Source organism: Mesoplodon densirostris, chromosome 17 (assembly GCF_025265405.1).
Source record: "Mesoplodon densirostris isolate mMesDen1 chromosome 17, mMesDen1 primary haplotype, whole genome shotgun sequence".
Taxonomy (NCBI): Eukaryota; Metazoa; Chordata; class Mammalia; order Artiodactyla; family Ziphiidae; genus Mesoplodon; species Mesoplodon densirostris.
In genome coordinates this window covers 20,825,351-20,840,029 of record NC_082677.1, presented here as the reverse complement: position 1 = coordinate 20,840,029, position 14,679 = coordinate 20,825,351, and the positions used below count along the sequence as shown (strand labels likewise).

The window sequence follows — 14,679 nt, the reverse complement described above, 5'->3', positions numbered from 1 at the left end:
GGTTAACTTTCACATCGATTGACCTGAAATGGGCACAAAGGCCTATTTTAGAAATTAACAACTGAACATTGTCTTCTTTGGTCTAGGATGCCTCATTTCTTCTCACTGAAGCAATGGTATAAGAATTACTGAGATGATAAAATATGTTGCAGCAAGTAATACAGCAAGAATGGCTGGGAGTGTAAAATATATTTCAAAATATTTTCCTGCCACACCTGGGTGTGTGCTTGAACAGGCCATTTTTGACAAAAGGTGAAACCCACAAGGGTTGTGATAAAGTAAATGTAGGTGGTCGCTGTTTGGCTACTCCTGAGTTGTCTTCCCCCCGCCTCTTTTCTTGTGTGAGGTCTTTAAACTGAAGGACGAGCTTAGTTACACAGGGTATTTGAATCATGCATCAATGTGATATTAAGGCAAAAAGCAAGATTTCTCCTTGGGATGTGATCTCTATCTGAGATATGCTTGTATGATGTCCTTTATTCACATTGTGAAGCAAGAAGTTGTTTATGTAATTCATCATAAAATGTTTTTACATATAGCACAAGACTCAGACTGATGGAATCTAAATTATTGAGGTAGAAATCTACGAGCTTATGGTTTTCTTTTGGAAAGAAAAGTTTGCTATCTAATATTAAAATGTTTGGCCAACAGAACCAACTGAGGTTGGGTGGATGGAGGTTATGGGGAATCTCCAACATGAGGTTGGGTGGGTGAAAGTTATGGGGAATCTCTTCCAAAGGAGGCATCCAGGTAACCTATTTATGATGACTTACTGTTATCATAACATGAATACCTTTTAACTTTCACTCTAAGTGATGACACATTTACGTTTCCTATCTTGTTTTTTTAGGTAGCATTAAATCTAGAAAAATCGAAACCTCAGTGGCACGTATCGTACATGGTGAAGGTTTTAAGACTGTTGTGGCAACATGCTATGAAACAGTAACAGCAATGACCAAGCTGGCCATAGTAAACTGTCAAATTCATGGAAGAAATGCACTTAATCTTAAGGTATACTACATCTTCTCAATGGCAATTTCCTGTTGTATTATTGGTCATTTTTGTTTTAGGTTTCCTAACTTAGGTTATTCTCCATGGTATTGAAGGAACAACATAAAATGGTGGTGGTTGGGGGAGTGATGGAGTTGTATAGTAACAAAACTTTTGTGTGCTACTGAAGTTAACTTGGTATCAATCCAAACTAGATGTTTTAAATTTAGGATGCCGATCGTAATCTTCATGGTAACCACTCCTAAGAAACTATCTTAAAAACGTACACAAAGGGAATGAGAAAGGAATCAACATGACAGATTACAAAAAATTAATTAAACACCAAGGAGGCAGTAATGTAGTAAACGTGGAATAACAACAATGACAAAAATTCCAGAAAAGGCAAAACTATGGTGACAGTAAATATATCAGTGGTTGTAAGGGATTTTGGAGGGAGGGAGGGAAGGATGAATAGGAGGAGCACAGGGGATTTTTAGGGCAGTGAAATTATTCTGCATGATACTGTCATAATGGATACATTTCATTATACATCTGTCAAGACCCATAGAATATAAAACAAAAAGTCTGAACTCTAACATAAATTACGGATTTATGTTGATAATGATGTGCTAATGTTAGTCCATTGATTGTGACAAATATACTGGTTTGTGAGATGTGGATGTCGGGAGATGTACTGGGTATGTGTGGGGAAGGGGTATGTGGAAAAGAAAGATCTCAAATCAGTAACCTAACTTTGCACTTTAAGGAACTTGAATAAAAGAGCAAACTACACCCAAAATTAGCAGAAAGAAGGAAATAAAGATTAGAACAGAGATAAATGAAACAGAGGATAGAAAAGCAATAGAAAGAATCAGTGAAACCAAAGTTAGTTCTTTGAAAAGATTCACAAAGTTGACCTTTGCCTAGACTAAGAAAAAAGAGAGAGAAGGTACAAATAAATAAAATCAGAAATGAAAATGGAAACATTACTACTGCCTTCACAGAAGCAGAAAGGATTATAAGAGAATACTATGAACAATTGCATGCCTGCAAATTAAATATCCTAGATGAAATGAAACATTTTCTAGAAAAACGTAAATTACCAAAACTGACTCAACAACAAACAGAAATTTGAGCAGACCTATAAAAAGTAAAGTGATTGAATAAATAATCAAAACCTCCCAACAAAGAACAGTGCAGGACCAGATAGCTTCATGGGTGAATTCTGCTAATCGTTTAAAGAAAAAGGAACATACATACTTCTCTAAATCTTCCAGAAAATAAAAGAGGAAGGAACACCACCCAATTCCACTGTTGTGCTGGTGTGTGTGTGGGGGAATCCCACATCACCCAACAGTTCTGGGACACCAGCTGGGTGTCCTACAATTCAACTCAATTCTGACACTATCTACCCAGAGATAACATCAGATTCCACAGGTAAAGTGCTCAGTCCCATAAGACTGCTCTACACTGCAGATGCCAATCACAAGCCCAGGTGGTTACCTGTGATTCTGACCAACCAGCTACAGACTGGAGGTTCCAAGGACCCCCTCCAACTCAGGATGCCAATCACAAGTTGTTACCTATAGTTCTGATCGACTGGCTATAAATAAGAAATTCCCACGACCCCTCCTGATTAATTCGCTAGAGTGGCTCACAGAACTCAGGAAAGCTATTTACTTACTTGATTACTGGTTTATTACAAAGGATATTAAGGGATGTGAATCAACAGTTATATGAAGAAAAACATAGGACATGGTATGAGGAAAGGGTGTGGAGATCCCACACCCTCTCCAGGTGCTCTCTCCCCAAATCTCCATGTGTTCACTGACCTGGAAGCTCTCCAAATCCTGTCCTTCTGGTTTTCATGGAGGTTTCATTAATAGTATAATTGATTAAATCATTGGCCACTGTTGATTGAGCTCAGTCTTCAATCCCTTTCCCTCTTCAGAGGTGAGGGGATTGAAAGTTCCAACCTTCTAATCACATGGTTGGCTCTTCTGACACCCAGCCCCTTTCAAAAGTCACCTCACCAACATAAATCCAGTTGTGGTGGAAAGGGGGTTGTTACGAATAACAAGACACCCATTTCACCTTTATGGTTCTGAAGCAATTTCGGGAACTGAAGATAAGAGAATAAATATTATGACAAAAGATGCTCCCATTCCTCTTATTGTTCAGGAAATTCCAAGGGTTTTGGGAGCTCGTAGCGAGGAACCATGGATAAAGTCCAACTATATATGAGAAATATATTTTGGTCATTCAGATGACCAAATATATTTTTTAACAAGTAAAAATATCAACAACATATAACACATTTTATGCTATCAGTATAACCCAGATATCAAGGGAAGATAAAGACACCACAAGAAAACTACAGATCAATATCCTTTGTTAATTAATTAATAAAATTGCTAAATCTATGATATGATTAAGAAAAAAAGAAACTCTAAATACCAAATTCAAAATTTAAAAAGGGGAAATCACATTTCCTACAGACATTAAAATAGAAAATAATGAAATAATAAGAACATTTTCCCAATAAATGCAACAACTGTGATGAAACGGAAAAATTTTTTGAAAAATACAACTTGCTGAAACAGGCACAACAAGGACTAGAACATCAGAATAGTCTTGCACCTGTAAAAACCTAATTGAAATTTTAATTAAGAGCCTTCACACAGAGAAAGCTCCAGGCACAAACAGCCTCACTGGTGATTCTATCAAACAATGAAGAAGGAAATAATATCAGTTTAGGCTAACTCCTTCAGAAATCAGACGAGGAAGAACACTTGCTAACTCATGTTTTGATGCCTGTGTAACTCCCCTACTATCTCTTCAGATATTGCTCCTGTCTCATTCCTTTTGTCCTCTTCTTATCAGACTCCAGCTGCACGTATCTTAGGCCTTTTCATCCTGTCCTATATATCCCTTACTCTCTTCCTGTATCCCTTTTACTCTCTGTGCTTTATTCTGAGCATTTTCTTCTTACCTAAATTCTGGTTCATTCATTCTCTTTTCAGCTTTGTGAAATCTGCTGTTAAACCCTTTATCAAGTCCTTAATTTTGGTTGTTTTATTTTATAATCTAATTTCTTTGAACTTTAAATTCTTTATCTTATAATTTGATTTTTCAAGCCTATTAATCACAGTTAACTTTTTAACACATCTGATGTATCCAAATTATGGACTTTCCATGGGCCTATTTCTATTGTCTATCATTTCTCTTGATTTTTGTCCAAGTATTATTTTTTTGCATGTCTTTTTATTTTTGATTGCATGATAGATGTTGTGTAGAAATAATTTGAGGCCCTAGATAATGTTACCTTCTTCCAAAAATTTTTTATTGTTGCTTCTGACAGGCAAAGAGGCTAGAGGATATTCATCTTAATCTAATCAAAATCAGCTGGTTTAATGCTGGACTTTAATTTTTGTAGAGATTTCCTGTTAAACTTCTTTCCTAAGGCTGCAGCCTTTTAGCCACCTCATATCAAGTCTGAAGTCCCTTCTCCTTGGGAAGCCCTGAATTCCAAATTTTGTCTCCCTAGCCCTGTGAGACTGGCTATAGTTCGCCACCACAGCTTTGGATTAGGCAAATGACTTTTGGAGAAAAATAGTGTTGAATGCTGTGTTTAACACCCTGAGATTCCCTTCTCTCTGGAATTTTGGCTTCTTAAGACCTAGCTACTTTAGTCATTCCCCAAGTCTTTGTTGTGTTGTGTTTATTTCCCTTTTTGGTTTTGGTTGAAGGGCTGGTTTGAAACAAGGCTGTTGCCCATTAGTGTAAGTGAAAAAAAGAGATTATCTGGTTTAGAAGTGAATTACTTTATTTTTTAATAAATTTATTTATTTTATTTATTTATTTTTGGCTGTATTGGGTCTTCACTGCTGCACACAGGCTTTCTCTAGTTGCAGCAAGCAGGGCCTACTCTTCGTTGCAGTGCATGGGCTTCTCATTGTGGTGGCTTCTCTTGTTGCGGAACATAGGCTCTAGGCGCACAGGCTTCAGTAGTTTTGGTGCATGGGCTCAGTAGTTGTGGCTCGTGGGCTCTAGAGTGTAGGCTCAGTAGTTGTGGTGCACAGGCTCAGTTGCTCTGCGGCATGTGGGATCTTCCTGGATCAGGGCTTGAACCTGTGTCCCCTGCATTGGCAGGTGGATTCTTAGCCACTGCGCCACCAGGGAAGTCCCAAAGTGAATTATTTTAAATCAGAGGTTGGCAAGGTTTTTCTGTAAAGGGACAGATAAGTAAAAAAAATTTATTTTCCTTTTTTGCGGTACGGGGGCCTCTCACTGTTGTGGCCTCTCCCGTTGCGGAGCACAGGCTCCCGACGTGCAGGCTCAGTGGCCATGGCTCACAGGCCCAGCCGCTCCATGGCATGTGGGATCTTCCCGGACCACGGCACGAACCCGTGTCCCCTGCATCGGCAGGTGGACTCTCTGGGCTTGCCACCAGGGAAGCCTAGATAAGTAAAATTTTAGACTTTGAAGTCTACATGGTCTCTGTCACAACTACTCAACTCTGTTGTGTAGTACAAAAACAGCTGTATTACAACACCCAAACTTAGAGCGTGGCTGTGTTCCAATAAAACTTTATTTATAGAAACAGGTGGCAGACTGTAGCTCACTGATTCCTGCTTTAAATTGAGGAAGAGTATATCTTCTAAAGAGTTAAATGGAGCTAGTCAAGAGAAACATCTACTTACACAGTCATCAATATTATTTTAAAAGAATATTTGACTCCAGAGTAGAATCCTGGGCTCTGTGGGGGTGATATAAAAGAAGTAAAAGTCATAATTTCTAATCTATCTCATGGACTTATTAAGGAAACAGATTTTGCATGAATAGAATTTACACAAAACAAATGTACTGATTAATTTAATACAGACTCAGTGCATCAATGCTTAAAGGTTGCTAGAGCAATTCAAAAGATTGAGAAAGCCTCCACTTCTTTGGTGTTGTTTAATTCTTTACATCCTTATCATGGTAACTGCAGCAAACAGGTTTTACAATGGGATGGTAAAAGAGAGATCCAGTGTACCTATGCTGGGCAGACCTCATAGTATATCCACAGTGAAGGTCCCTGGGATTCCATGAGGCAATAAGAAGGTCCTGGATAGTCACTCATTCAGCCAATATTTATTAATAACCCACTATGTACCCAGTGGTAAACTATGTATCTCATTATGTATCAGTGTGCAAAACAGAAAAAAACATACTTATTTCATGGAGCTTATACTTTAGTGGGATGAGATCATACATACATACATACATACATTTATATACAGTCTGTCCTCTGGTGATAAGAGTTATGAAGAAAAATAAAGCAAGTGGAGGGGACAGAGAGCCATCAATGGGGCACTGGTTTGAGAGGTTGCTATTTGTGATAGGATGTGATGACTTATGAGCAGACAGCTGCGTATAAGCATCCTGTGAATGAAGTGAGAAGACACTTCATGGGAATAGATGGGGGAAGAGCTTTCCAGGCAGAAGAAAATGTAAAGGCACTAGTTATCTGAGCACACTTAGCGGAATGATTACAAACTGTGACAGACACTTTCCTGCTACATAATTTAGTGTACTACTAGTTATGCCAAGAAGAGATGAATGTTTAGTGACAGGAAGAAAGAACACCTACTCTTCTATAGGTGTATATGTCTACCAACATCTAGACATTTACAAATATTGATACTTTAATAAGAGGTCAGTCTTGAAACCAGTACGGTCAATCCTAAGATTCTTTAGCCATGAACCTTATCTCTCTCATACAGTGCATGCCATAACCTAATGCACTGGTAGCAATGTCTCCCTTCACTATAAGCTGAGGTTTGATCCTTCAGCATTTGAGTTCCTTGGTTCATTCAGTTGAACACTACTGATTCTATGATCCTTAAGAAACAAATGTACCAACTTTCCTGGAACATTAAAGATACTGGGGGCACTAAGCATGTCTTGGTCAATTTGGGCTGCTATGACAAAATGCCATAGAGTGGCTTAAACAACGGACATTTACTTCTCACAGTTCTGGTGGCTGGGAAGTCTGACACTGAGGTGTCAGCCAATTTGGTTCCTGGTGAGCGGTCTCTTTTTCACAGCTGACTTTTTGCTGTATCCTCACATGCGGAGAGAAAGAGATCTCTGGTCCACTGTTCTTATAAGGACACCGATTCCATCATGAGGGCTCCATCCTTAAGACCTCATCTAACCCCAAATTACTTCCCACAGACTTCACTTCTAAATGCCATCATGTTGGGGATTAGAGCTTCAACAAATGAATTTTGGGGGAACACGAACATTTAGTCCATAACAAAGGCATATGTTTTCCTCAATCAGAAATTGGCATATTTAAGCAAGAAATTTTAAGATGTTAGATTAATAGAAAGATAACAGAGAACTAGAAGTAGAAACATGAAAAAAAGAGGGGGTAAAGAGAATTAAATATAAAATATATTGAATTACTTATTTCAGCATGTAGTGGACAGTCAATAAATGTTTGCTTGTTATTAACTGAAATAATGCCTTTCACACATGTAACACTATATTTATTACATATGTAAATACTTAGTTTTTCTATTTTGTTTCTTTACATATTTAAGAAATTATTATCATGAAAGACTAAAATAAATGAGTGGAAGATTATTATAGGCTTGTTATTAGGTCAAATATTGTCATTTAGATTATGTGCTCATTTTTTTAAACACTTGTACAAAATATTTTGTGCATGGTAAATAATTAATTCTTATCTCTTTTTTTGTCACTTTCTTTTAGGGCTTTTTTCTCCTGAATTGTCCAGACCTAACACCTTTGGCTTTCCAATTGATATATCTTAATTTATCATATAATAACATCTGTTACTTTCCCACAGAAGTGAGTCCATTTTTATTACTGTATATATTGTCATAATTTCTTATTAATAATAATTATAATTTTAAAATAAACACTTATGATACCCTGGAGTTACTATATATAAATATATTTTGGATTGCATCCTAAAAGGCTTATTTTTGGAAGTACCAAAATTATAGTACATTTTTCTTAGCAAGTGCCATGACACAATCCTCAAAGACTGTGTTATGGTCAGGCTCTCAAATATGTTCTCATAATTGTACAATGTATATAAAATTATTTATTTTTCTGATTCTGAATAAAACCTAAGATATACTTTATCCATGTTAATTGGAAGCTTCAAAGGCAATGTTTAGTGACAAGGTAATATGATGTTGTAACAAGCTTTAATTACACTAGGCTGAAATAGGATATTCTGCTTAATAAAACATACCAAGGATAATCAGATATTGGATGAGATGATTCAATGTCATTATATAAAGAAGTCATTATAAGTAATTAGGACAGATTATGTTTTCAGTGTCTTTAGTCATTGTTTCATTGGTCACGGGGTGTTGTGTTGTTTTGTGCATTGATTTCCAGAGTATTAACTTTTAGTGAATTGATTTCTAGCAAATTGACTTGCTTTCTATTTCAAACATGTAGTATTGGAAACATATATTTTCCATAATTTCTATAATATTGTGTTTTTATTTTCACTAGAAGAGTTATTTGTTCTTTTCTAGTATATCACACTAGTTTTATTAATTTGACTAAGACAAATCGACAAGAATTCCCAAGGAATACAGGGATCTTAGTTCTTCACATTCATTTTAACCTTTCTTCTAAACAGTCATATATGAGACTTGTGCATCTGCCAAAGAATACTCTAACCACTCAAGCAGAATGTACAACCATATGGGAGATTTTCAGGTGTAAAATATAAAGCGCTCATTTTTAAAATGATAGAAATAAGTAGAACTTGCCAATAAAATGCAGATCAGTGTTGTATAGCTATAGATAAAATGTTCCAATGAAAATGGCAATATCCAGGCTTGGAAGGGCCGTACTAGGGGTAGGCAAATGATCCCAAGTTATTAGCATAGTGTAAATGAAATGAATAGAAGACTAGAGGCTGGCATACATGTGGTGATTGGACAAGTTTCATGGAAAATTCAAGATGGTAGACTCTGGCAGAGACAGAGCCTTCTGAAATAGTTTAGGACAGGAAAAGGTAGAAGCAGAAATGGTATCATTCTTGACATGGTTGCCTCTTATGAAACCGTGAGCTTGATCAAACAGGATGATTTTCCCATTTAGAAAAGGAACGTTCTTGAGTCAAGGGTATATGAGTACAGTAGTTGCACTATCTTACCATATCATACATATGAATGCAGGTTAGTTATTTTCAAGGCTTACCAAAGGTATTTATTGAGATATATGACACAGCCAATTAGTGTTACCACACTGATTTGACTGCATTAGTTCAAAGGGTTTTATAAAATGTAAAAAATAAGGATTCGCATACTTTAGTATTCTACTCATGCTTATTTCTCTTTTCCATTCTTCAGATATTTTGTCTTAAAAATTTACAAATACTGTATCTGAGAAATAATCCTATCAAAGAAATCCCTTCTACAATTCAACAACTTAAGTTCCTTAGAACTTTCAACATTGCCTTTAATTTGATTACTACGCTTCCACCTGGGTAAGGTTGATAGTCTGAGATTATAAACACAGAAAATAAAGAGCATATAATTTAGAAAAGGATCAATTTCCCTTCTGAAAGCAGCTAGCTACTTTTTAGCCATTTGATAATTTTTATTCAGTTCCAATTAGCTGATTTGCTTCTAATTATCGTGTTTTTTTAAAAAAAAACCTACCAGTTACATAGATGGCAATTAATCTGGGGCTAGTAAATACATATCTAGACATCCATTATCTGAGTATGGATTAGATCATATAAAGAAGCTCAGGTGAGAAACTTACACCTATCCCTTGGTAGCCTTTTTGGATATCGAAAGAACTCTGAACTTGGAATTAAGAATTCTAGCTTTGGGACTTCCCTGGTGGTGCAGTGGTTAAGAATCTGCCTGCCAATGCAGGGGACATGGGTTTGGGCCCTGGTCTGGGAAGATCCCACATGCTGCAGAGCAACTAAGCCTGTGCGCCACAACTACTGTGCCTGTGCTCTAGAGCCCGCGAGCCACAACTACTGAAGCACGTGTGCCTAGAGCCCGTGCTCCGCAACAAGAGAAGCCACTGCAATGAGAAGCCCACACACCACAACAAAGAGTAGCCCCTGCTTAACACAACTAGTGAAAGCCTGCACGCAGCAGTGAAGACCCAATGCAGCCAAAAATAAATAAATAAGTTAATTAATTTTTTTAAAAAAGATTGAGAAAAAAAAAGAATTCTAGACTTTTAACTTCAAAGTTGAGATTATCTATTTGATCTGGAGAAAGACACAACCATTCTAGGCCTCAATTTCCTAATCTATGAACTAAGAAATTACCTGTGTCTAAGATCCTTTAAACTCTAATAGGAATGTTGATATCCAGGTATAAAAGAGATGGATTTTTTCCCCACATATGGACTGGTAATTATTTAAGTCTTAATGAAAGTTTTGAACCAAAACCTTAACCATATGCCAAAACAAGATATCTCTTCCAGTTAGATTTTAACAAATTGAATGTAGGTTAAGGGCAAAAAGTTAAGAGCACAGGGACTCTTAAATAGTTGAATAACATTTTGTAAAAGAAGGTTCTTATAGTAATTAAGAAAGTGCATCAAAATTCATTTATAAAACTGTTCATCCAGCATTGTTTGTACTTAACAATCCAAGATCTACATTAAAACACTGTAAAACTATTCATTTTGAAAAATTAAAAAGTATATAAAAATTATAACATTTCTGTGTAAAAACGCTTATATACACATCACACATTACACATAAAATGTATTTAATACTAAGTAAAGATACTGCATTATGAGTTTTATTTTTGTTTGTCTCATTTATCTTTCCACAGTAACATAAACTGTACTGCCTTGATTCCCTGCCTTGATACTAGAATCAGCCATTTCTCTTAGGAAACCCTATTTCCCTTTTATTGGAGGATGGTATTTAAAAAATAAGATCTGGGTGTTGGATATTCCCACTGCTGTTGGGATGATATTGCTTCTAGACACTCTCAGTGGACAGAGATAGGTAACTTATGTATGTATACTAATCTGTGTGTACACACATATCTATAATTGTTTCTGTGTATGCACACACACACACATACATATATGTACACACACCTCACTCCCTGAAGTTATGAAGCCATAACTGTAACAAAAGTTAAAAAAAAAAAGTTCTGGGCTTTCCTGGTGGCGCAGTGGTTGAGAGTCCTCCTGCCAATGCAGGGGACACGGGTTCGTGCCCCGGTCCGGGAAGATCCCACATGCCGCTGAGCTTGCGCGTCTGGAGCCTGTGCTCCGGAACGGGAGAGGCCACAACAGTGAGAGGCCCGCGTACCAAAAAAAAAAAAAAAAAAAAAAAAGTTCTTATCTTTTTCTCAGTGGATACCAGGAGGCAAATGACATAGAATATTACTACTTTTAACTAACAGAATCAAAGTTTTGCCTTGTTTTGGTTCAGTTTGATTTAATTACCCAGCATGTTCTTTGGGAAAGAGAAGCTGTTTGGAATAAAGAACTTAAGAACATACTTGTGAACCCTGAAGTAAGAGCTGATTCTGGAAGTGCAAAAATTTATTTTCCCATATTGCTATTGACTAAAGATAGGGATTGAATTACTTTGTATCCATATACCTGAAGAACAGGGAGTACTAATTTGATTTCATACTAACTTGGATAAACTACTTAACTTCTTATAGCTTCCTTTTTTTTTTTTTTACAGTTCTTTTTTTAAAAAATACCTTTACTGGAGTATAATTGCTTTACAATGTTGTGTTAATTTCTGTTGTAAAACAAAGTGAATCAGCTATAAGTATACATATATCCCCATAGCCCTTCCCTCTTGAGCCTCCCTCCCACCCTCCCCATCCTATCCCTGTAGGTCATCACAAAGCATGGAGCTGATCTCCCTGTGCTATGCAGCAGCTTCCCACTAGCCATCCATTATACATTTGGTAGTGTATATATGTCAATGCTCGTCTCTCACTTTGTCCCAGCTTCCCTTCCCCCAACCACCCATTTTCTACGACTGTGTCTTTATCCCTGCCCTGCCACTAGGTTCATCAGTACCGTTTTTTTAGATTCCATACACATGTGTTAGCATACGGTATTTGTTTTTCTCTTTCTGATTTACTTCACTCTGTATGACAGACTCTAGGTCCATCCACCTCACTACAAATAACTCAATTTCGTTTCTTTTTATGGCTGAGTCATATTCCATTGTATATATGTGCCACATCTTCTTTATCCATTCATCTGTCGATGGACACTTAGGTTGCTTCCATGTCCTGGCTATTGTAAATAGAGCTGCAATGAACACTTTGGTACATGACTCTTTTTAAATTATGGGTTTCTCAGGGTATATGCCCAGTAGTGGGATTGCTGGGCCATATGGTAGTTCTATTTTTAGTTTTTAAAGGAACCTCCATACTGTTCTCCATAGTGGCTGTATCAATTTACATTCCCACCAACAGTGCAAGAGGGTTCCCTTTTCTCCACATCCTCTCCAGCATTTACTGTTTGTAGATTTTCTGATGATGGCCATTCTGACTGGTGTGAGGTGATACCTCATTGTGGTTTTTATTTGCATTTTTCTAATAATTAGTGATGTTGAGCATCCTCTCATGTGTTTGTTGGCAATCTGTATGTCTTTGGAGAAATGTCTATTTAGGTCTTCCATTTTTGGATTGGCTTGTTTTTTTGATATTGAGCTGCATGTACTACTTGTATATTTTGGAGATTAATCCTTTGTCAGTTGCTTCATTTGCAAATATCTTCTCCCATTCTGAGGGTTGCCTTTTCATCTTGTTTATGGTTTCCTTTGCTGTGCAAAACCTTTTAAGTTTCATTAGGTCCCATTTGTTTATTTTTGTTTTTATTTCCATTTCTCTAGGAGGTGGGTCAAAAAAGATCTTGCTGTGATTTATGTCAGAGTGTTCTGCCTACGTTTTCCTCTAAGAGTTTGATAGTGTCTGGCCTTACATTTAGGTCTTTAATCCATTTTGAGTTTATTTTTGTGTATGGTGTTAGGAAGTGTTCTAATTTCATTCTTCTACATGTATCTGTCCAGTTTTCCCAGCTCCACTTATTGAAGGGGCTATCTTTTCCCCATTGTATATTCTTACCTCCTTTGTCAAAGATAAGGTGACCATATGTGTGTGGGTTTATCTCTGGGCTTTCTATCCTGTTCCATTGATTTATATTTCTGTTTTTGTGCCAGTACCATACTGTCTTGATTACTGTAGCTTTGTAGTATAGTCTGAAGTCAGGGAGCCTGATTCCTCCAGCTCCGTTTTCCTTTGGCTAGTTGGGGTCTTTTGTGTTTCCATACAAACTGTAAAATTTTTTGTTCTTGTTCTGTGAAAAATGCCTTTGGCAAATTGACAGGGATTGCACTGAATCTGTAGATTGCTTTGGGTAGTATAGTCATTTTCACAGTGTTGATTCTTCCAATCCAAGGACATGGTATATCTTTCCATCTGTTTATATCATCTTTGATTTCCTTCATCAGTGTCTTATAATTTTCTGCATACAGGTCTTTTGCCTCCTTAGGTAGGTTTATTCCTAGGTATTTTATTCTTTTTGAACATTTACCATTGCAAGGAATCAAGGTAGCTTCCATTTTTAGAATCTGTAAATAATATTAACAATATTGCTGTGGTCCAGTGAAAGATCATTCTAAACTGCCACAAACACATAGTAGGCTCTCAATAAACAATATTCATGTTGCTGTGGTGGTGATTAATGTTATGACATGCAAATATTAATGCTAGCACAATCTTCCAAGCCAAGAGCAAGGCTCTAGTTTAAGCATCTCATTGCTCAATGATGTGCTGATAAATAAAACAATGAAATAAATGTAAAACATTCTATACACCCTGAAAATATGTGATAGATTTGTTGCTAGTGGGGTACAGAGTATCAAACCAAACTGAGGCTGTCTAAACAGATTAGCTCTCTAAAATCATGTATAGATGAGATAAATTTCAACTCTAGAAATTTCTTAATTAGCTTTCTCAGTGCTGTCTACAAGCCCGATTAAAAATTACAATCAACAGGAATTTATCATCAACAGTGAAAGCCTAGAACCAGACTAATTTGCTTTTACTGAAGTAATAAGGGAAGACAAAATGACTCTAAAAACTGCCTGAGGCAAGAACATGAAATAACATAATTTTGAGTTAAAAAAATGGAACAGATGGTATTAACATTTTCTTTACAGAGGTGGAAAAAAAGTCTGAGATGAACACTGAACTGAAAAGTTTTTTTTTTTTTTTTGCTTTTCTATTCAATCTCATTAATTTCTCAAAGCAAATGATTTTAAATTAACTGAGGTCACCATACCTTTTATTCAATTGTGATTTCATAAGTACTTTTGATGTGCTAGGCACTGGGCAAAGCACTGGATATACAGAAATGTAAAATAGAATCCTTGGCCTCCAGAATGTCATAGTTTAGTAGACAGACATTTATTACACAGTGTGATAAATTCTATGATAGTGGTAAGCAGAGAAGTACAGAAGAGGCAGCTCACCCATTCTGAAAGATGCAGGAAGAGTTCCTTGGAAGAGGTGACATCTAAGCCAAGACTTAAAAAATGGCAGACACTGGGCCTCCCTGGTGGCGCAAGTGGTTGAGAGTCCGCCTGCCGATGCAGGGGATGCGGGTTCGTGCCCCGGTCTGGGA

At 36.8% G+C, this 14,679-nt stretch overlaps 1 protein-coding gene across 1 annotated transcript in view; it reads left to right on the top strand.

Annotated features, from left to right (window-relative positions):
- The window catches only part of LRRC63 (leucine rich repeat containing 63), a 40,117-nt gene that overhangs the window by 11,708 nt on the left and 13,730 nt on the right, over nucleotides 1-14,679 (top strand). Inside the window, exons 5-7 of the mRNA XM_060079766.1 lie at nucleotides 851-1,011; nucleotides 7,756-7,854; nucleotides 9,384-9,520. Of these exons, the coding sequence (XP_059935749.1) occupies nucleotides 851-1,011; nucleotides 7,756-7,854; nucleotides 9,384-9,520 (397 nt within the window). The remainder of the gene's footprint in view (nucleotides 1-850; nucleotides 1,012-7,755; nucleotides 7,855-9,383; nucleotides 9,521-14,679) is intronic.